The sequence below is a fragment of the Trichoderma citrinoviride genome, assembly GCF_003025115.1.
Source record: "Trichoderma citrinoviride strain TUCIM 6016 unplaced genomic scaffold BBK36scaffold_5, whole genome shotgun sequence".
NCBI lineage: Eukaryota > Fungi > Ascomycota > Sordariomycetes > Hypocreales > Hypocreaceae > Trichoderma > Trichoderma citrinoviride.
The window spans coordinates 632,003-653,888 of NW_020194713.1; the positions used below are offsets into that span (position 1 = coordinate 632,003).

Consider the following 21,886-nt stretch of genomic DNA (forward strand, 5'->3'; position numbering starts at 1 on the left):
AAAATTCATGGTCTCATTGGGATGGTGTTACAGTGGCTTTCTTACTATGGATGGTGCCGGTCAGGAATGGAACTTGGCATGGCTCCTCTGGCAAGTACTATTATGACATTTCGTTGCAAATCAAAAGAACAAAAGACGAGCCAACTTGCTTGCGGTCCCTTGACGTGAATGAGCCAGCGCATGCGCGCGAAGGCGGTGGTGGTCAGATATACACCGAAATAGATATCCACATAATAATTGACACTCTGATCGGAGCACATGAGGACGAGCACCAGACGGTTGAATTTTTTCCTTTCTTGAGCAGTGGCATGCTGATATCGAAATACTTTTACTATCGATGTTGATAGACTCCAGATATTGATTACACTCGCATTCCCAATCTGGTCCATCGGCGAGTTTTTGAGCTCGGGGCTTAACCAGCGGTCCGTACCTGCACTTGTACTATTCCTCTAGACAGCGTTCTGTTTTCTGCGTCTGCTATCAAACTGCTCTGCAACCTCACTCATTGTCAAGCGTATCTAATCTACACGGGATGGGTGTCAATAGGGGGGGTTCTAGTAAAAAGCCAAAAAGCGTATGAACTGTTGTCAATCGGCTTCCCTCTGCTGTAAGCCCATCAGACGAACGTGCACATGCAACACACAGCTAACCTAAACAGAAAACAAAAAAGGCCACACAACTCCGGCGCCGGCAAACAAGTCGGACACAAACTACCTGTCCACCTGCGGAAGAGCAGGGGGGGAAAAGGCCCGGGAGGGAATCGCAGGAAGCTGACTTATCTTACGTGCATTTGGCATTGTAACGTGCAAATAATACTCCGTAAAGGTACACGTATAAGAGGAGACGGGAATCCTTTCTCGTGGGGAATCGGACTTTGAATTACAATTTTGGAGCCGTTACTCAAAGCTCCAGAAAGCCACCTGTACGCATATATAGAGCCCCCAACTGCTTTCAAGTCAAAAGGGTTCCCGCGCCCATCACACATGATACAGATGATATAGGTACCATAGCCAGCTCTCAGCAGTTAAAATTGATGTAGAATAAAGCTCCATTGCCCAACCTGTGCCGTCTCGGAGTACAAGCACCTCGATTTACCTCAACCCGTAAGCATCTGCACGCTGAGAGGCCAAATAAGAGCACATGGGAGGGGTCGGCCATCCCATCTCATCCAACCAGAATCCCCCGCCAAAATCGATACTACAGTAAACCTTGGCTATAACGATCCCCAGCCGTAACGATAATCTGGCTATACCGATAGGAAGGCCCGGATTAGCTATTTTCCACACCAAAAAGCCAGAAAACCTCAATAATAACGATATCGGCCAGAATTTGCTGACTAACCCATACAAATATCGTTATTTAATGCCTAGCCCAGGCCCGGCTAGGCACCCAACTTCGACCTGGTCAGCCCAACCTTCTTCCTTCAACACACACAACATCACCAACTTAACGTCTTTTTACGTGTTTTTTACGTGTTTTTTCATGTTTTTCATCATGCCTCCAGTGCCCAAGGCCACCAGATTCACGATTTCGCAAAAACAGCATCAGTTATTGCAAAAAAAACACCAGGAAAATCCAACTTAGACCCAAGCCCAGCTTAGCCACTAGGCTGCCACTAAATTCAAGCACAGGGTATCCCAGTCAACGATTTCCAAGTCGTTAAGTGACCGTTATAAGCACCTTAACGATAAAATCAAGCCTCAAGACGTCAAGAAGGCCCAGGCCGGCAACTTCCCTATGTTAGAAGAAGCCCTCAACAAGGCCCTGCTGCAGCTGAATGCAAAAGGTGCCCCTGTAACCGGGGATATCATCAAATCGATCGCGGCCAAGCTCTAGGTTTGTCTTAACAACTACGCCGGCCAGCCTTTGCCGCCGTTATCGTCTAGCTGGCTGGATGGCTTCAAGTCGCGTTATTCCTTCCAACGCTTTCGTCAGCACGGCAAGGCTCGCGCTGCCTTACAGGTTAACTGTACAGAAGACCTTCACGCTATCCAAGTCATCGTCAACAAATACGATTCTAACAATATCTACAATGCCGACAAGACCGGCCTTTTTTAGCGTTCTTTACTAAATACCATATTAGCTACAGAGCCCTAATCCAGCGGCAAGAGCAGCAAGTCGCGAATAACGGTCCTACCTTGTAGCAACGCCAGCAGCACCCACCGACTTAATCTTTAGATTATAGGCTCTGCGGCTAATCCACGCGTGTTCAGTAGGAATAACATATAAATTTCTATGCATCCAATACGCTATCAAAGTAATAAAACGGCCTGGATGACCGGCAAGATATTTCTCAAGTAGCTTTGTTAGTTTAATAACCAGATGACCGGCCGGAAGGTCCTTCTGCTGTTAGATAACTTCAGTGCCTACATCAAGGCTTATGTAGAAGCTAATAAAAAAAGCATCCTTCGCCACACATGCGTTATTTTTTTACTGGCAAATACAACCTCTCTGTATTAGCCGATAGACCAAGGCATCATTAATAATCTGAAGGTATACTATAAAAGGCACTGGCTAGAGTTTATAGCCAATGCCTTCTTCCACAATTGCGATCTGTTAAAGGAAGTTACCCTATTGCAGGCTGTTGGCTGGCTGGTTGACGCATGGCGCGATAGCATCAAGGAGGATATAATTAACGCGTGCTAGGTTAAATCCTAGCTATTTAGCAGCTTTATCAGACCAGCTAAACGGCCAGCCGATTGGAATGAATCTCATAAGGCTATTCGCAAACTTCTAACCCAAACGCATATCCAAGAGCTTATGCAGATTAACTACATCACCGAGCTTGATAAGGCTACCCTAGATAGCTTTATTAACCCGGTTAAAGAGCGCGTATTTAATACTGATGACAATGACCTGGATTAAATTACAGCACGATTTTCCTCAGCCTCAGCCAATAATAACGATGATGATCTAGATCAACTGCTTCCACCTATTATTTCAATAGCGGAAGCGTCTGACGCATTCATAAAGCTCATCAACTTCCAAGAACAACAGGAAATACCCAATTTCCCACTTCTCCAATCGCTCTACCAGCAACAGCAGGCTTTTCTTTATCAAACGCGTATAGACCAGGACCGGGCTAAATAACAACAACCCATAGAGCAGTACCTTATTACCGCATTAGGCGCGTATTAATATGCATTTTTAACCCATTTTTAGTAGACCGGTACCTGACCCCTGTAAAACCTGGTTCTAACAATATCCTGACTATAACGATAGCATGAGGGCTGCTGTCATGTATCGTTATAGCCAAGGTTTACTGTATCAGGGTACCTGGTACAAGATACTCCGAAACCACAAGGGCCCCAGCGTCTAAGGTACTAACTGCAGTGGTAGAGAGAGAGAAAAAACCGACATCCCGCTAAATTATTACTGCGACGGAAGCCCCTCCAACAGAGACACCTCTTCCACTTCCCACTCCCTCCTCTTCACTCCCAATTGCCCTCCTTCTTCTCCATAACCTCTTTGCCATTCGTGCCTCGTTTCAATAGAAACGAATCCAAGTAAAAGAATAACCTCGTCGCAACATCACAACAATCGCAATGGCTCCCACCAAGGAATTCGCCCTCCTCTGCCTGGAGAACCCCCTCCTTGGTATGGCTCACCCAATCCAAGAAGACAAAAAGCTTCACTCTGTTTTAAAAGGAGAAAACATCTGTACTGACTGAAATCACGCAGACATCCAAGCCGTCGGCGACCAGGCCCTCCTCGACAAGTACTCCCTCAAGGCAAACGACGCCGTCCTCGCCGAACCCCACCAGCTCGGCATCTACGAGGACCTCCTCAACAACTACGACGCCAAGCTCATCGCCGGCGGCGCCGCCCAGAACACGGCCCGCGGCGCCCAGTACCTGCTGCCCGCCAACAGCGTCGTCTACCTCGGCGGCGTCGGCGACGACAAGTACGCCGCCATCCTGCGCGACGCCGTAAAGGCCGCCGGCCTCCGCGTCGAGTACCGCGTCGACGACAAGCACCCCACCGGCCGCTGCGGCGTCGTCATCACCGGCCACAACCGCTCCCTCTGCACCGACCTCGGCGCCGCCAACCACTATGGCCTCGACCACCTGAAGAAGCCCGAGATCTGGAGCCTGGTTGAGAACGCCGAGGTCTACTACATCGGAGGCTACCACTTCACCGGTAAGTACAAGCTTGGCAATGGACACAGAAGATGAATGCACGAAGCGCGTTTGTAAAAGCAATCTCTCAATTACATCTACCTATTATGGCTTGTCCCATCACATCATGCCATAAGAAGGAGGAGCCCCCAATTCGCAAGGGAAAAAGGTGACTGACTGAACTTGAATCGCACGCAGTCTGCCCCCCCGCCATCATGGAGCTCGCCAAGGAGGCCGCCGAGAAGAACAAGATCTTTGTCGTCTCTCTCTCCGCGCCCTTCATCCCCCAGTTCTTCAAGGATGTCGTCGACGCCAGCGCCCCCTACTGGGACTATGTCATCGGCAACGAGGCTGAGGCCGCTGCCTATGCCGAGGCCCACAACCTTCCTTCCAAGGAGCCCAAGGACGTCGTCAAGGTCCTGGCCAACCTGCCCAAGATCAACACCCAGCGCAAGCGTGTTGCCATCATCACGCAGGGCACCGAGCCCACCTTGGTCGCCGTCCAGGGCGAGGACGAGGTCAAGGTCTTCCCTGTCCACCCCCTCGACCCTGCTCTCATCAACGACACCAACGGTGCCGGCGATGCTTTTGCCGGTGGCCTGGTTGCCGGTATCGTCGAGGGCAACTCCCTGGAAGCATCTGTTGACAAGGGCCAGTGGCTGGCCAAGCTGAGCATCCAGGAGCTGGGTCCTTCGTAAGTTCTTTTGTCTTTCTATTCTTGTTCCATAAACCACCCCTCCAATCACATCACCCGTGATGAGCTCACCCAAGCTAACGTATTCCTTCTCAGATACCCCTTCCCCAAGCAGACATACTCGGCCTCCTCTTAAGGTGCCAAAGAAAGCACATTGCTCTTGTCGTCCATGCCCTCGGTTGGCACGGAAAGGAAATTGGCGTTGAGGGAATAAAACGGGAAGAAAAGGGTTTCAACAACGGCGTTTTGCATCAATACCTAGGGTAGAGAGCCCAGAAGCAGTGGCTCGCTTTGCATAGCGATTCGGTATCCTCCACGATACGCAATCATTCTTTGTGGTTTTTTTACCTCATGAATTTTGAAAATCAGTTTATGATGAATGATGGAATGTCTGTCAAAACTGTCATCTCTCTCTCTGCAGTGAGGTTCAAAGGCGACTTGATCGATCGATCGGCTCTCTCCGCGTCAATCCTTTCTTCTCATCTTGTCTCAACGCTCAATCCCATTTCTTCTCTTGGTCGACCAGAAACCCCGGTACGTAAAGAGAGCCATCCATCAGAGGCGAGAAAGGCAAATATGAAAACATTGCCGCTTCCAGATTGGTGTTGCAAAGACCATGCGTTGCTGTACAAAACATCTCGAATTCCAAATCATACCCTCATGGTCGGGCTGCGGCGAATTCGCAAAGACCGCGGTTCATTCTTCGTAAGTGCAGGAACTCTTGACATGCCTTGGTCGACATCGGCTCCCGTTTCCCCCCGTCAGACAAAGGCAACGCTTTCAATGAAGAGGCTTGGTAAAAGAAAAGAAGAAGAAAAAAAGCCATCCTAAACTCTTCATCTACCTGGAATCTTGGTAGGCAGATCGCATGACAGCCTTGTTATAATCTGACGTCGTCTGGTCGATCTGAAAAACGTCATTGAATGCCCGCCCTTCAAGAAGGAGACGGCTTCGGAGAATGGCCAACGCATCCACGGGGGGCTGTACGTTATACTGCAAACCGCTTGGCGGAGTGCCCTGGTAGAGGCTGCTTGGGTGTGAAAATGCAGAGCTGCCCGATGAGACTGGCAGTGCACCAAAGTTCTGCAGCTCTTGCAGGTTCAACCCAGGCGGCAAGGAGCCTGGGTTCTGCGCCCAGCGACTGAAAGATGAGGTCCGCGGAGTGCTTGCGCTCCCATTCAAGGCCTGCAGTAATTGCTCCTGGTGATGGGATCGAGCAGCTGCGCCTGCGGGGCTGCCTGCTCCGCTGGCCACGCTGCGCGAGATGCGCTCCCATACATCGCGACCAGGCGTAGCAAAGGGGTCATCCAGAGGTGCGCTTTCCGCCGCAGACGCATTGGGAGAGGGCGTTGCGTGGTAGTGGTTGTTTGGCGTATCTCGACTCACAGGTGGCGCGCAATCCCGAGTGGCATGCGGATTAGGGGTGCCAAACCAAGACCATGGAAGAGACTCGTATCTGGGCGATGCGATGGACGAGGTGGGACTCGGCTGGGGCTTCAATGAGCCAGCAGCATCGTGTGCGGATGATGTTTGCTTCGGCGATCGATCGAGCTCCATTGGCGTCGGCGGTCGCAAGAATGGCGCCACCATGTCGAGCACCGTCTCGGTAGCTCGGTCCATCACTCCTAAGTCCTCATAGATGTCATTTCCAGAGTCGTTCAGCAGGCGTCGGCTTGCCTCCCGCTGCATTTCCTCAGAGTACGGCGCCGCATCCGCTGTTGCTCCGTCATGAGAGTCCAGCGCGGGCTGGGTCGTCTCTTCCTCGTTTGTAGCCGGCAAGACGCCAACTGATGGAGTCGTAGTTGCGATATCCTGTGCTTCGCCCAATTGGACCTGTGGCTGCTCAGCAGCGGGCCGGTATTCAAAAACCAAAAGAGTCCCTTCCACCTTGGAGTCTGTATATATCAGGGGAAAAGCGGCTTGGTTAGCCAAGAAATAAGCGCAACGGATGATGTCGAGAATTCTTCCAGTTCGTTCAGTCGATGGGGAGGGGCAGCCTTCTAGAGCCTGAGAAGAAGGCTTGCGGGCGCCGTCGTCGCCGCAGTAGGCTCGGCAGTACTCGGGGAGCTGTTTTTCATCAAGTGGCTGAAATCCATAGATCAAGATATCTTCCGGGAGCAGATAGGGGCAAGATTTTGAGTTGTCAAGGTTGTAGAACTCGGCGCAGAGCAAGCTCAAGACTTTGGCTAGACTCTGAATCATCCCGGGAATCGCTGCCCCAAACGCGTCAGCCAGGGCGGAAATCTCCTCACGGCGGGCCACAAGCCACATGCTATACACGCGCAAGACGGGGAGAAGAGCTTCGACGACAGGAGTCGTCTGTTCTCGGGCGACCTCGGTAGCATCCGAGTTTTGATCGAGGCCCTTGGCACTGGAAACAGCCTCCCGGAGCTCGGCTTCAAGGACTTTGCACAATATCGAAAGAAACATTGCGTTGAAGCGGACCGTAAAGTGATAGAAACGCATCGAAGTCTCCGTCTGCTTCTCTGTTCACCATTCATTAGTAAGTTGCAGTCCCTCGATGGACGCTATCACGTACCGGTAGACTGAGTTGTGGCTATATTGTGCGCCAGCATGTTGACCATTGCCATCTTGAGGAGGATACCGAGAGAAGCGGGATTCCGACAAGCCATATCCAGCCGGTGCATCACTTCGCCTTCCAACTCGGCCTGCTGATGGAACACTTCTCCTCTGTAGAAGTAGGCGTGCAGCTTCACAAACCACATTGTGAAATGAGCTTCCGGAACCGAGGGATTGGGTCGAGCCCTGGATCCATTGGGGGCCAGCACCGTTTTGAACTCGGTCTCCAAGTTGAGCTGGGCGTTGGGGTGGGGAGCTTCCACGGCCAAGGCTCGGTAGAAGTTGTAGACAATATCGAGATGGTTCCCCTGTTCAAGATGAATGATGCCGGTTTGGTGAAAAGCGAAGCCAGATTGGGGCTGGATATGGTGAGCCAGCCCATAGTATACCAAGGCCGCTTCATAGTCAGAGCTCTTGTGCCGTGCCTGGATCCGGTAGCGAGTCAGGTCTCCCAGGTGAATAAGATTCAGATGGCAAGAGTGCAAGACCTTGCGCTGCAGCTCTTCCGAGACCGGGCTGACATTGGCTTTGGCGCCCATTTGGTCGAGTTCCATTCCTTGCGCGACTCTCTTGAGCTCGGGGATATCGTAGTATGCGCACATGCGCTGGAGAAACCCTTTGTAAAAGTTGGCGGCGATGCGTAGGAAGTTGTGGTACATCTTTTCGACCTTGCGCTTCTCCACCGCGTGGGAGGACTGCTTGAGGCGGCCCAGGATGCGCCGGTACTCGGTGTTGACCGAAGTGTGCATGGACCATAGATGCTCCTCGGTATTCTGAGAGAGGGCATACTCGATATCATGGAAGATGGTGGATACACAGGCAAGGCGGAACCTGCAAAGAGAAGCGAGCGCGTTAGTCGATACCAATCCAAAACCTTGGGAGCTGGGTTCGCATACTTGTCCAAGTTGCTGTCTATCGCTTCAAACTTGGAAAGATCGATGCCAGAAGCATTGCCGGGCGTGAGCTTCCCAATGTCTCTTACGAGCAGCTTGCGTAGCTTCTGGGCGTTACTATTGCGACAGCGTCAGTGCCATGTTTCCGGCCAGAGAGCTCTCCTGAGATGCCGCGCCGCAGTCAAGACAGAGGCAACAGAGGGATCATGCCACGGCTCCTCTCAAAGGCCTTGCGCAACCATCCCGGAAGACGTAGAGGGCGACCTACCGCCAAGAAATGGCCGCTGGAGGGGCAGAAGAGGCCATGGCGCGGACGGGCTCGCTTCGGCAGAGGGTGGTGAACTGCGGGTGCCTGATGGCGGTACGATAGTCGACAGGTGTAGTATAAGGTAAGGTATGGAGGTCTCTTCAGCTACGCAGCCGTCTCATGCTCTCGGGAATCCAAATCGCAAAGGTCCAGACAGTCCATAACTCGAAGCCGCGTCGGATCGGGAGAGCTGGTACCGGACTCGGCTGGCGGAAATCGGGCAAGCAGCTGGGGGAGAAAACATTGGTGAAGGTGGGCTCGGCAGTCCAAGGATGCGAACACAATGGCAATGGGCTTTTGTAGCTCCGGCGAGGTCGTGTCGTGAGGCGCTGTTGCGACGGATGTAATTTTTTGGAATGAGAGAATGGCGATAGCAAAGTGAGCGGCTTCTGAACCCCTCAAGGTTAGTCAAGTACATTAGCTTGTCGCTGCAGTGAACGCGCTGGGCGATCTTCGGCTGTTCCCTCTTCTTGTCGGGCGAGGGACAAAGGCCTTGCAATGCCAAAGCGACAGCTTGAATGTGCCAAAAGGTGAGAAACGGCAGATTTGTTGTCAACTATACGAAGAGGAACGAGTTGTGTGTTCAAAATTCAGAGAAATAACAGCAGTCGCAGTCGCCAATGGGTGCGCGATGGTTGGTGTTCACAGTTCTGTGATGGCGTGTTCAAGCCCTCTTTGGTGCGGAGCTCGTCACCAGCACTGTGTCAAGGTTGTTCGCATATCAGCCAACTGCGACCTCGAACCTTGAAGGTGAGTTGCAGAATATCCATCTTGGTAGGCTCGGATTCAGTACATAATAGTGCTTGAGAGTGTAAACCCAACTACTACTGTAGTACTACCTTACAGAATGCCCTTGTGTCGTTGAGCAATGACCTCATTTACCAGGATCAATGAATCACAACCAAACTTCGAGCAAATCCGCCCAACTTGTGCTACAGATTTGGATCTACGCATGCACCCATCTGGGAATCGCCAAAATCAGACCTGGAGCTTCCAGTACAAGCACCTGGAGGCGCGGGGTGGGGCAGAACCCCCGCCGGCTCCCTTCAGGCCTTATTCCAGCATCTCAGCCGCCGGTTTGGGCGTCATTCTATCTTATCCGTAGCCTCAAAAGCATCGTCCATGTTCCATCTTATTCTCAACTCACGACACCCTTTACACCTAGAGCCAGCGCCACAAATCATATTCCTCTTCAGCGAAGAACATATTTGCTTTCTTTGATCGCGTATCCTTCTTTACTTTGACCTGTAGCAAATCGCAATCCTTCCTACTTCCTTGAGCTTCAACTTCACGTCTGCCTATATCTGCATCTATCCGCATCCCCTCCCCTCGTCACGCCCTCATCACGAAAACCCGCTGGTCCGCATCAAAAGTAATACACATCTTGCCCCACAAAGCTCACCGTATATCTAAAAAAGATGAAGCGCTCACGAGAGCCCGAGGAGCAGTTAGAACTCGATCCTCAAGCCGAGGACTCTCATCATCTCGCAACCGCTGACGCCGACGCTGATCTTCGACCCGTCTCGAAAATCGCCGGCCTCGACTCACACGTCGAAGACGACGGCGGCGAAATCGTAATGAGATGCTCACTGCCCCCTCACAAGGAGCCGCTCGGGTTCCGGTATTACGGCGACTACGAGGCTCACTATCACAAGTTCCACACCAACAGATGCATTGAGTGCCGCAAAAACTTCCCCACAGACCACCTTCTCGGTATACACATCGAAGAATGCCATGACCCCTTGGCGAGGGTTGCCAGGGACAAGGGCGAACACACGGTAAGCGAAAGGCGGTTATTTCCTTTTGACCATTTGCCCGTGGGTAGAGCTGCTCTAACATGGTTCAGTATTCTTGCTTTGTCGAGGGGTGCGAGCGCAAGTGCATGACTCCTCAGAAGAGGCGGCTTCATCTAATTGACAAGCACATGTACCCCAAGAACTTCTTCTTCGCCGTCACAAAGGAAGGCATTGACGGCAAGCGCTCGCTTCTCATCGAGCCCAGCCGTCGGCGCAGGTCCTCAGCTGGCTCGCAAGCGCAGGTCAAGGAGCTTCGTCGTCGTGCGAACACGCTTGAAAAGGAAACTTCCAACTCCGACAACAAGCCACAGACCCCTCTGCCATCAACGACAACTCAGGCAGATCAAAGCAAAGCGAAGCTGGAGAAATCAGTCGACACTGACATGGCAGATCTGACGGGGGCCATGTCAGCTCTACAGTTTGTCCCTCCGAGCATCCGATTTGGCCGGGGCCGGCCAGGATTCTCGAAAAGGTGATGGGGAGGGAGTATCACATTGAAATTGAACTGGAGATTGCGGGAATGATCAGCATGCTACTATAAAAGAACATTGTTTAGCTAAGATTCAGGATATCTACCTCTTCGATTCCAACAAGAAGCCAATGTTATACTCTTCCTCTCTCTTTCTTGTCCGTGCCTGGAGTAACTTGGTTGCATTCCTAAACCCCAACGCCCTAACGCCTGTTTCGATGTGTGATGAAAATCCTTTGAAACCCAGTGGTTGTCGTCTCTCTTAATCGCTAGATGCGCACCCTCTGCAGCCGCAACTGACACATTGCATATCGCCGTCTTCTTTCAGCTGAGCTCTCGGCACTCGGCAGATACACGTGCTGTTGAAGTTTGTTTCTTTCGTCTGGACGCAGCGCAAGCAGCAGAGCTATTTCAAAACTTGTCAGCATGATGCCGTAGAACACATGAATGGTACCAATCAAACACGAATTGGGCAGCAAACAATCATACCTTTTCGTAGCCCTGCTTCTTCCACTTCGCGATGAGCATCGCATCGGCATACCCATTCTTCAGCAGCCACTCGTAGAGCTGCTTGCTGATGGCCTCCTTCTCGTAGTAGAGATCGTATACGTAGCGACTCCGCTGGTGCGCAATCTGGAAGATCTCCCACTGCGCCATGTGCTTCGGGCCCGGCGGCGGGGGCTTGTTCTGCGCATCCTTCATCTTGTTCGCAAAGACCAGGAGGTCATCTTCAATGTCGCTGAAGCCCTCTGGCGGCGGCTTTCGTTTTGAGGAGTGTCTAATGGCCGGCATTTTGTATGGGGGTTGGAAGAATAAGAGTAGACCGAGTACAGGGAGAAGAAGGAGCAAGAGAGATTTGGTTTTGTACCAGATTTCAATTCGAGATTTCCAATCGCCCTCGTTGACGGTAGGAATAAGCTTGGGCGAGGTTCCAGAAGCGCGTCGAGAAGGCTGAGCTAAGCCACAACCGAGGGGCAAACGCTCAAGTACCTCTGTACCGATGTGGCGCATCCCGGGGATTTCGCACCACATCACGTGAAGCGTCCAGGCCTTGGAGATGGGCATGCTTCAATTGGAGACCAGCTTCAACGTCACGGCATTGCATTTCCCTGCGCCGAGAAAGCAAACCACCACCCGCCATGGCCGTTACGCCGACCCAATTCGCCAAGAAGACGGCGCAGTGTGAGCCTCGATCCCGATCTCTAATGATTTGGCAGAGCTGATGTGTCAAACAGCGACCAGCTGGTCGGATGCGAAGCGTCGAGTCCTTTCTTCCTACCGCGAATGGATCCGAGCTGTACGTCCCACGCAGTAAACCCCTCGAGCGCCATATTTCAGTTACGACATGGGGATCTTGAATAGTGCTGCTGGAACAGGGGGGCTAGATTGCTATCGTTTGGGAACGAAATCTGATGGAGCGAGAACGCAGGCGCCGGAAATCCAGACCATGTACAATGTCCCTCTACCCGTCTCGGCCCTCCGGACGCGGATCCGACAAGAGTTTGAGCGACACCGATTCACGAACCAGCTGCCCGTAGTCGACGTCCTCCTTTTCAAGTCCCACGCAGAATACCAGGTACGAGCGGCTACGCCTCGGAAGAGAATCTCCGTGCTCTTTTGCTTTTTACAGGGAGAAAAAGAAGGCGGCATGCTAATCGCGCGGGAGGAGTAATACAGGAGACTATGAACTTCTGGAAGCAGCAGACGCACATCATGGCTTACTTCAGCGACAACTTTAGAGGAGACAAGAGGCTCCCGTCCAGCTTCATGTCTGGCTTCTTAGAGGTGAGCTTGCAACGCAGCATGGGGCACAGGCCGAGCATACGGGGGGCTAACGAATCTTTCGATAGGGCCGAAACTAGAAAGGACAAATGCAAGGAATATCAGTTTTGTAAATATCTCTCTGTGTAAAAGATTCTTTTTTGTGCCAAAAGCCTGCCAAACGCCGTGGAATCGTACAAATGCCCCCATATACAGGTGACCGTCCTATGCATGTGATATACCCATAGTTTTTCTTGCATAGCAGCCCAGTTTTCTATCCATTACCGCTTCTCCCTCCCGTCATTAATCATCGGTCAATGCCCTGCTCTGCGTTGAACTGCTGCCTCTTTGTCCAGAACTCCTCGGCGACCACGTCGCACACGTCCTGGAGGTCGCTCAAGCCCTTCTTAAGGGCGTTGACGGCCGTTCCATCTGCAGGCAGGAGAATTAGCGCGAACACGTGCTGATAACTCATCAAGGCCAATCTTACCGTATGTTTGTATTCTGATGTTCATCTTGGGCTCAGAGGGATGGGGAATGGAGTAGGCGCAAAACTCGACATCAGGGCTGAAAGGAACATTAGCCTCAAAACAACCCATCTACATAGACGCGGCCCACGGTTCGCAAACGTACTTTTTCATAATGACATATCTCAGGGCATTGCCCAGCGTATGGCCCTCATCAGTAAACTCAAATGAAGCCGCCGTGTCCGTCGAACCAGGGAGCTGTCAACATCTCCGTTAGCGCATCAAGATTTCCTCTGATCTCATGAGGTGAAAAGACTCCTGCCATACAATTCGCACTCGCTGAGGCTCAACTTCCTCCTCCTCCTCTTCCTCCTCGGCCTCGGCATCCTCCCGCATTTCGGCATCCTGGGCGACCTCGTCCTGAGCAGACGTCGGGACGTCGTGCATGTCCACCTCCTGCGCCTCTGTTCGTCCAGGCATCTTTTTCCCTTTAGGCGTTGACAGATTTCTGATCCTTTGGTGAACAAATGTGCGGAAAACTAGCTTCGTTTCTTCGAGAATGAGTGTAAGCAAATGAGATGAAATGACTTGTCACTGTCAAGATTTCTTTGTCGCCTTTTGGCTCGTCCTCTCAAAGCAGAAAATTGGCGGCTCATGAAATTTTGATGAAGACGCAGCGCCGGGAGTGGGGCGCTTTTTTTCCGCCTTGCCGGATTACGGAAGCGACGCGGAATCGGGTGGCTCAAAACGAGGCGCCACATCCGCAAGGTTTGGGATGTTCAGGTTGGCAAGGTTAGAAACAACGCCGCGTTTGTTTGTTGGACTCCGACGCCAATGTCAAATGTCAAAGTAAATGTTCATGACCGGAATCCTCCAGTCGAGTGCTTTTACATTTCCCCAGTCGGTTTCTCCCCGTATTCACATCCAGACGCACCTCAATCCTCCGGTTGAGTACCTTTGCACAGGGCCCCACGATGTAAACAGCATGATGTACACACTCGCAGCATCAAGCGGCATGAGGCCGTATGAGAGCCTCTCCTAACTCTAAGCCAGTAGGCCATACTACCTAGGTAGGTACTACCTTACCTGCTGCCGATTAAGTACCTAGTAGCAGGCCATGACTTGCCTTTGGACATGGTCCGTATACGCAGTATGTGGCTAATGTAGACAAGATGCAGCCCAAGCCCTGTTTTTTTGAGCCTCTTTAAAGTTAAAAGGGGCAATCGCCAATAGAATTCTAAACATCCGTCAAACTACTACTAGTAGGTAGGGACCCAAACTTACTTCGCGATGCCGTAGACGGAAGTCACATGAGGCTGGTAGCTTCCTTAACTTCGGTTGTCTATTGAGATGCATCTGCCGACTTACATCTCTGTTGGTTTCCCGGCTTGTGCAACTACGGACTTGACCATTGAAAGTTTGGGGTGGCTGACTTGGATGATACGCCACCAGATAAAAGGAAATCTTGGTGACAACTTGGACACGCACTCATACCTATTACCTTGGTGGCTTACCCGCACAATACCTATATATGTAGCCATAGCCTCGCTCCCTCTCAACGTTCTCCGCCGCTACTCATCATATCTGCTCTTCTTATATCCATCCATTGAGATATAGTTCACTATCCGATTGTGATACCTACACATCAGTCCGATTCACTCTCTCGATATTTTGTCATGGAGTTGAGCTATCATCAGAGAGCATTGGTCAGAGACCTTGATCGTCCCTTTGAGGACATCACACGAGAAGAGAAGCTCTGGTATCTCCGCACGCATCTGGAAGGAGAGCACCGCGGTCATCAGTTTTTGATGTGCGCCTGGCGTACCTACGATCCTCCAATTGAGCTGCCTCTACCTCGGATACCAGGTTACCAATTCCAGGACATCTACAACAAGTCGGTTCCCATCTATATCCTAAAGGGCCATTGGTGGCTTGCAGGTATACTTGACAACTACATCTATCGTCGATGGTTCAAGCCTTACCGCAGCGAAATCGAGTACGGTCGCTTCATCACCAAATTCATCGGTCTCAGAGACACAGACACTCCCTGCGCGGCCACACTCCAGAGGATCGTGTCCCTGAATGGAGCCGTCTGCGCACAGATTCATGAGCTTCGCAAAGAATACGACCGGGTGATCGCCGGTGAGTCCGCAAGACGTCTTGATATCGTTAAGGACCACCATCATTACGTCCTTCAACCACTCTTCCAAGCCCTTCTCCTCGTCCTCAACCCTACAGATTGGCATGGCGAAGATTCGAGCTCAATTGGCCGGATTCCCGTCATACTTGTGCGTACTGGAGTCGAAGATGGGCTTAGTGAGCCAATCACATTCGAATCAATCGTCGACAAAACTGATGGCTATGTTGGAGAAAATGCCATCAGAACCACGGTAGAGACAGCTATCGGGTTTGTGATGGACCTGGAAGCCCGTGAAACTAGAGCATTCGGTCTTCGACCTGACCAAACTGCCTCATGGGATCCAGATGCTTTATTCGACGGATGGCGAGAGATAATGCCATTTGACCAGTTAATCGGGCCTAGCTCTCGGTTTGTGGATGACGAGCGATATCCAGAGTGGTCGGGACCTGGCCATTTCTTCGACACTGTACACTGTGTCCAAAACGAACAGCGAGAGCTCCGGCGCTATGCTTCCTGGTAGGACCAAAAATACTACTTTGAGTCGTCAGTAGCCATATAAGATGACGCTTGCATACCTTAATATAAGTCTGTTAATTAGCTTCGCCTTGCAGTGTTGCCATCGATTGGTTCCTAGATGTACTCGAGGGCACATCTAGACGATGCTGACAAGGTTCCTGGTCACCTATCGCGGCACCTCAACCAACAGAGATTCAGACGCGCAGACTTGTATTAGGTGTCCCTCTATTGAGAGGGGACCGGCAGGGCATTCTGCGCAACTCTGGACCTTCGAGCGGTGCCGTATCACCGCCTGGGTCCCAGTTAACTGCAGCCTGTGTCGTCATCACCAGTACTCCCCTGGGCAAGAGTACATACGGTTCTCTGCTTATGGGTTTCCCGAAATGACTTTCGACACCCCAGATGGCATGGCGGTGGTAGTTTTCATGGCTGTGTCCTGCCACGAGACAATGTCTTCGATCACATCAAGGGTAGTCTTCAATGGCATTCCATTTAGCATAATCCTACTGCCCGGCTCGAAAAAAACGTACCTGGTTCGCGATGTTGATTCGCCATATCAACTGGAGGCCCCTCAAATCCCCCCCTTGGAGAGCGACTACACGATGGAAACATGTCGCCATCAAGTCTGACCAAAATACTCTCTGTGGATGCCCAATCACGGCCAGATTGTCTCTTGAGGCGTAGTTGCTCATGCAAAGGATTGCTTTGCCGTCCACATGCACATAATTTTGGTACGGCGTCTGGGCTTTGTTGGACGCATTACATCCCGTGTTGTCGGCTTGGATGAAAACATATCCATCCCTAGGCTGTCCTTCATATTCCATTTCTTTCAATACCCCTTCGGCTGATATTGACGGCGCTCCGGGAGGATCTACCAAAGTATGATACCATGGCTCCAGAATCGGGAGAGGCTTCGGTACAGCCCAGTTTCGCTCAATGCTTCGCAACTGTTCAGCATATATCGCTCGGCCCTCTGCGATAAGGTCCGTATACTTGGGAAGAAGATGGGACGCCATTTCGACAAAGCACCACGATACTGAGACACAACATAAACTACAGTCATACAAGGATCTGTCTAGTTAATTCTAACAGCCTGGACGCTATTCACATTCCCACTTGACATAGAGTTGGCGGCGAGACTTGAGGAGCTCCTGCCTTTTCTCATTATGTATTGGCGAAAGCAGGTGCTCGCGAGCTTCCTGCATAGATACGAGCCCAGCACCTACCTCTCCTACTTCCTTTACACTTAATCAGGTGGCACCTTCTGTTCATCGGACGGCTCTCCAGCTTTTACTTTCTTTGGCCTCGCGACTTTCTGATAAGCGAAAACGGGACGGGAGTTGCTTACTAGTAGTACTGAGTAGAGCCAATACCCAAGTAGATACGGTAGCCAGGTGCCCGTAGGTATGCTGTTACTACTAAGGTAGGAGGCAAGTAGCCCGCCATACGTACCTAGGTACCTGTCTCTGCTGCAAACTCACGGGTTCCTGATTGTATCGTCAAATACCCTGATTGCAGTCCTCAGAGCGAATGCCAGGCTCATCAAGTCCGATGGTCAAAAAGAGTCTCACACCGGTGGTATGCATACCGCTTCCAGGGCAGTTTCGTAATATGTGCCACCCATGAACGCATGGCCTTTGCAACAATAGGGTGGTTTGCAAGACGCTCAAATGGAAATGGTATTGCCACAATATAGCATTCAGCAAAAGATTGCGTCCTTCACGATTATGTCGGTTTTTTGAGTGCAAGTAGTGTTATTGTGATATGTTGTCCCTACCTATCTAGTCAGGCAACATTGCTGGTCTCTAAAGAAACTGCGAGTACTTTCCTTACCCACGGTAGAGAGCTCATGCTTCATTGTGGATACTCGATGCCCAGAGTGCTTCCATGTTGTAGATCCCAAAGCCAAATCCTCAAAGAAGAAGAGTCCATTAACACTTATCTGCATATCGATGCTTGGGGTCAACTGAATACCCTTGATGCCTTAGTTCCAAGAACGAAGTCTGCTACAATACGGGACGAAGCCTCGTGACGACATAAAGCTGGGAATCGTCTCTTTTGCAGTCATCGAAAAGTGCCAGCAATCCCCCGGTATTTCACCACGGGGAATTACATTTCTGCCACCACCTACCACTAGGATCACCGACAGAGTGTTGACAGTAATAGAGGTCAGGGTGCAACTCTGAGTGGTATTATGGCTTGGTTATTTGGTCGGTTTCCGCAATTGTTATATCAATAGGTAGACTGGCCGTGCCTGTGTGATCAAAGCATGAAGTATGAAGTACACGTAGTACCCCTGGCTGTGTCTTCACGTGTCATTCATGCCATGAGCTGATGACTCGGGCCTTGAAATGGAAAAATGTTCGAGTATTCACTTCGTAGGGGTAATGTTGAGAAATCTACCTCTCAATAATTGAAGCGTTATACCTTTTGGGACCAAGAAAGGGGGGGACACACGGAGGCATTCATCAGCAGGTTGGGACTACAAGCATGCGATCATGAGGTACGCTTCGGGATTATGCACATCAACCTCCCTGTTCCCTTCATAGTTGCCAGGCGCATATGTTGGCAAGGGTCTTCCGCTGGGCTCTCGTAGACATACGTTGATTAGCAGAGCAAATCATATGCTATTGTGAAGGCATGAAATACATGCCTGATGGATTAAATCTCATGCGTCTACCTAAGGCTCTGCTTGTCGGACCTTCCCCAAGTTGACCATTCACTGCAAAATACCGAGGATATAGTCCGTTATCAAGCTTACGCGAGACGCTCAAAGCAACTGGGCCAACCAGAAAGGGTTCGGTACTGGATGTGGCACTTGAGGCCGCAGATATAATTGCTTCAAAAACGTACATGTAGCTTGTAGACCAAGGAGGAATTTTGATTCTTTGCACAGTCAAAAAGAAAGTTGGGGCGGCGGTGAAGTTACGAGCTCAGCAGCAGAAGCAGAGTCGTCTCACTTCGAAGGTATGAGTGAGGGGCCCATTGGCCAGAAACAATTCGGCTACTTGTCTTTTACATTCACAATTGGCGATATCGTTATCTTTCAAAGGATGAGAACGACTGTTGCTTCTCAAGGAGGGCGATGCTGAACCTCATGGTTACAGCATCTGTTTGCTTACAAGTTTACGCCAAACCCAGCACTGAGTATAGCGCTCCCTCGTTAAGACAGGCAGCCTCACAAACGTCGTATCATCGCATCTATTTACTTCCAGGCTGATCAGCATATCACTTCCATGCTATATCTGCGTGCTTGCATGAGGAGTTCTTCGATATCACGTCATTTTCGTGACCTTCCCGTGAGTCCCCATCTACATCATGCGCCAAAGTTTGCAGTAGCACCTCACGAGAAGGACTGGCTGACTTGCTAGGTACCGTTCAGGGATGAAATTGGAAGAAGCCATGTTTCAAAAGGAGCGACTCCATTCCTCCCACAACAGTGACACATTGACACCCGATATAGACAAGCCCTTTGTAGACGTCGAAGTGGGAGCTAGTGGCCTCATGAACTCTTCAAAAGCTACTCGGCCAGACTACACAGATATTTTTGAGTCGTATGTAAGATAATATATATAACTGGTCATGGAAATCTGGGAACTTGGAGCACACGTCCTCTGAGATGGTGATAATCACGACTTCTCTGAGTAACCATCATGACCACCGGTTGCAAGCAATTTCGTGCGCAATATCCAAGGTCATCAACGTGCGTCAAGAAATTGGCGCCCCTTGAGCTGCTCACGGGGCATTTCACGTCCTTTCGCTCAATCCACAGAGGAAAAATGCACAATGATATGCCATGGAGGCAGTTGGAGTACAGTCAATGTCTTCAGTGGAACTCGTGCCTAACAACATATTGTTATAGTAGAGCGTCGAGGGCAGAGCTTTACGAAATTGTACAGATGCATTTGAGTAAATTTGATTCTCAAGTCCTGATCCTCGTGCACGTCATCATCGTGTAGGTATTGTCGAATCAAGTTGTTAAAGGATTGCGGAAACATAACCCAAGAGCAACTCCAAACTTGCACACATCCCCGCTCTAATAGGGAAAAGGTAGCAGTCTTCAATAGAATATTTCGATATACAAGGGCCGGTTGTGAAATCGAAGCTGTGGTTAGATGTTAATACATCCTGCGCATCAGGCTTGCTGGTCAGCAGCAGGGCGAAGCCATGTACCGGAGGTATATAGTTTGGTATTTGGAGCCAACCGAAGGACTTGGCCCGGGTAGCTCAATTGGCCAGAGCGTGCGGCTTTTAACCGCAAGGCTGGGGGTTCGAGCCCCCCCTCGGGCGCAGTTTTCCTTTTGCTGCTTGGGAATGAAGGAGCAGTGGTTTCCTTTTTTTGCAGTTTGCAACTCATAATGTAGGATCTGGACGTATGTTATCAGTGCGACAGAAGAAGCTGATGCTGTTTTTTTCCTAATTCCCCTCTGCAAACGCTCATCGTTTGGGTAACCGGTCCACCTATGCGAGCTTAATTCTCTTCGATGCTCCGCAAGGATCCCGGCCTCAATCTCGGGGCAGCCAAATGTCAGATCCCACAAGCGCAATGGCATCCTCTCTTAACAATCTCACACAAGTATTACTCCGAAGAACGTGATGATACACCAGTAGTGGCATAATTCTAAATTTCAGTGTGCCTCGTAATATGCGCAAATTGCAAGATACACAGCGGATTTTAGGCCAGATATCATCTCGTCTCAGTTCGTCTCAACAGCGCGCGATGTGCGTGGAAGACTACATACTACTAGGTAGTACTTTGTACAGCACTCAGCGACTCAAACAATCCTCTTTGCATGCAAGTGTGCAGTACACGAAACACCACGTCGCCGGGCTGGGAGATTCGTCTCAACCCAGAAGTACGGACAAGTACTCGTATGTAGGTGTTACAGGGCAAAAAGAGCGTTCGCATCGAGACGGTCACAGATTCAGAGGAAGCAAGAGAAAGAAACCCCCCCACCGAAATTACATCACATGCCATTTATACATGTCGCACACAGGGACCCCGGGGCTCTCTCTCTCTCTCTGTACGGCAGCTGGGGTTGATGAGACAGGGTGAGAGAGAAGAAAGAGAAGATCCCTGGCCACGGTCAAATCAGCTCGCGGCGGTGGCCACTCGGGGAAACTGGCGGCAGGTTGCTGTCACGAGCAATTTCGTGTAGCGCGGGTGAAGAGATCATTGGATCATGGGCAGCTTTTTGGGGGGGAGGATAAGGGCTCTGCTTATGATTGAGAGAGGACACACAAGTTCGTGCACGGATTGCAAGAGAGCGAAACAGGAATCCGACGACAAGAGAGTGGGAGAAACTGAAAGCTCGTCAGGTTCAGTTGTTGTTGCTTTCATTCTCATTGTATGTATCATTCATGATGTCCCCTTCGGCCAAACCACCACGACGAAACAAAACGGCAGCAGATTGATGAACGAAACTCTTCCCTTTCAACGTCCTCTTTCCGATTCGCAAAGGTCCGGCCCGATCCCTCAGAAAATCGCTGCTGCATCTTTCTTTCTTCCCTCGGGCTCGCAGCAAATCTCATGCAGCAATTGGGTTGAAACGGAGCTAACAGTCGAGACCAAACCAGCAGCGAATGAAGTCGAGCGTGCAAACTGACAGGGGGGGGGGGGGGGCCAGAGAGCCTAAAGACCCCTGCAGCCTTGCCAAAGAAGAAAAAGACGACATGGAGCTACTGCTAGTACCGGTGTCCCACTCGACCTGAGACGTCCCGTCGTCGTCGTCTCAGGTGAAGCAGCGATTTTAGGCCTCCTGGCGGAGTACGGGCGTCTTTTCGTGTCAACATCCTGACATACAAGCAGTACGACCCGTATGGAGTACTCGTAGACCATCATTCACTTTTTGCGGCTATTCAAAGAGCTTCGTCACGAAGGGGTCCATTTGCGGTGGCAAAGACTCCTGAGAAAAGCAACGTCGTGTGAAAAAAAGGAGACGCGCAGCATTCCGCCTTGGGATGATCTGATCTGCAAGAACCGCCTTGTTAGATTACCTTACAGTTCAGAGAAGAAAGGGAAAACTCAAAGGAAGATGCCGAAGGAGCGACGCTCTTTTTCCTGGATAGTATCTATTACACTCGAGACACAGTCGTCTGATGTGAGCGGTAGCTGACATGGATGACGGGCTGGAACCTGGCCTGG

General features: G+C 50.9%; 8 protein-coding genes and 1 non-coding gene across 9 annotated transcripts in view; 6 read left to right on the forward strand and 3 right to left on the reverse strand.

Annotated features, from left to right (window-relative positions):
* BBK36DRAFT_1135009 (putative 60S ribosomal protein L8) overlaps positions 1–32 on the forward strand; it is a gene marked incomplete at its 3' end in the record, with an annotated part of 1,236 nt that extends 1,204 nt beyond the window's left edge. The window contains exon 5 of the mRNA XM_024892499.1: positions 1–32.
* A 3,513-nt stretch (positions 33–3,545) lies between these two features.
* On the forward strand, positions 3,546–4,948 carry BBK36DRAFT_1116581 (adenosine kinase; the record flags this gene model as incomplete). Its single annotated transcript, XM_024890245.1, has 4 exons — positions 3,546–3,597; positions 3,682–4,140; positions 4,317–4,812; positions 4,909–4,948. 4 exons carry the CDS (start codon positions 3,546–3,548, stop codon positions 4,946–4,948), a joined length of 1,047 nt encoding a protein of 348 aa, XP_024750723.1.
* A 704-nt stretch (positions 4,949–5,652) lies between these two features.
* BBK36DRAFT_1158240 (hypothetical protein) lies at positions 5,653–8,591 on the reverse strand (the record flags this gene model as incomplete). Its single annotated transcript, XM_024894090.1, has 4 exons — positions 5,653–7,298; positions 7,352–8,223; positions 8,289–8,402; positions 8,554–8,591. The coding sequence occupies 4 exons, from the start codon at positions 8,589–8,591 to the stop codon at positions 5,653–5,655; spliced, it is 2,670 nt and encodes an 889-aa protein (XP_024750724.1).
* A 1,419-nt stretch (positions 8,592–10,010) lies between these two features.
* Positions 10,011–10,864, forward strand: BBK36DRAFT_1116057 (hypothetical protein; the record flags this gene model as incomplete). Its single annotated transcript, XM_024890194.1, has 2 exons — positions 10,011–10,370; positions 10,439–10,864. 2 exons carry the CDS (start codon positions 10,011–10,013, stop codon positions 10,862–10,864), a joined length of 786 nt encoding a protein of 261 aa, XP_024750725.1.
* A 102-nt stretch (positions 10,865–10,966) lies between these two features.
* On the reverse strand, positions 10,967–11,776 carry BBK36DRAFT_168570 (G10 protein). Its single transcript, XM_024897805.1, has 5 exons — positions 11,734–11,776; positions 11,693–11,700; positions 11,347–11,660; positions 11,120–11,263; positions 10,967–11,072 (listed from the first exon to the last, which is right to left on the reverse strand). The coding sequence occupies exons 3-4, from the start codon at positions 11,647–11,649 to the stop codon at positions 11,120–11,122; spliced, it is 447 nt and encodes a 148-aa protein (XP_024750726.1). The 5' UTR covers positions 11,650–11,660; positions 11,693–11,700; positions 11,734–11,776; the 3' UTR covers positions 10,967–11,072.
* Positions 11,777–11,996: 220 nt separating this feature from the next.
* BBK36DRAFT_1167804 (NADH dehydrogenase, alpha subcomplex, subunit 6) lies at positions 11,997–12,719 on the forward strand (the record flags this gene model as incomplete). The annotated part of the gene is made up of 5 exons (XM_024895090.1): positions 11,997–12,039; positions 12,093–12,154; positions 12,287–12,433; positions 12,535–12,642; positions 12,708–12,719. The coding sequence occupies 5 exons, from the start codon at positions 11,997–11,999 to the stop codon at positions 12,717–12,719; spliced, it is 372 nt and encodes a 123-aa protein (XP_024750727.1).
* A 206-nt stretch (positions 12,720–12,925) lies between these two features.
* BBK36DRAFT_3416 (RBP11-like subunits of RNA polymerase) lies at positions 12,926–13,565 on the reverse strand (the record flags this gene model as incomplete). Its single annotated transcript, XM_024898030.1, has 4 exons — positions 12,926–13,050; positions 13,109–13,185; positions 13,252–13,343; positions 13,413–13,565. The coding sequence occupies 4 exons, from the start codon at positions 13,563–13,565 to the stop codon at positions 12,926–12,928; spliced, it is 447 nt and encodes a 148-aa protein (XP_024750728.1).
* Positions 13,566–14,761: 1,196 nt separating this feature from the next.
* BBK36DRAFT_1167806 (hypothetical protein) lies at positions 14,762–20,621 on the forward strand (the record flags this gene model as incomplete). Its single annotated transcript, XM_024895091.1, has 5 exons — positions 14,762–15,741; positions 15,896–15,958; positions 16,017–16,090; positions 20,475–20,489; positions 20,542–20,621. The coding sequence occupies 5 exons, from the start codon at positions 14,762–14,764 to the stop codon at positions 20,619–20,621; spliced, it is 1,212 nt and encodes a 403-aa protein (XP_024750729.1).
* On the forward strand, positions 19,958–20,031 carry BBK36DRAFT_t74. Its single transcript has one exon. It is a non-coding gene; the product is annotated as a tRNA-Lys (tRNA).
* Positions 20,622–21,886: the final 1,265 nt, after the last annotated feature.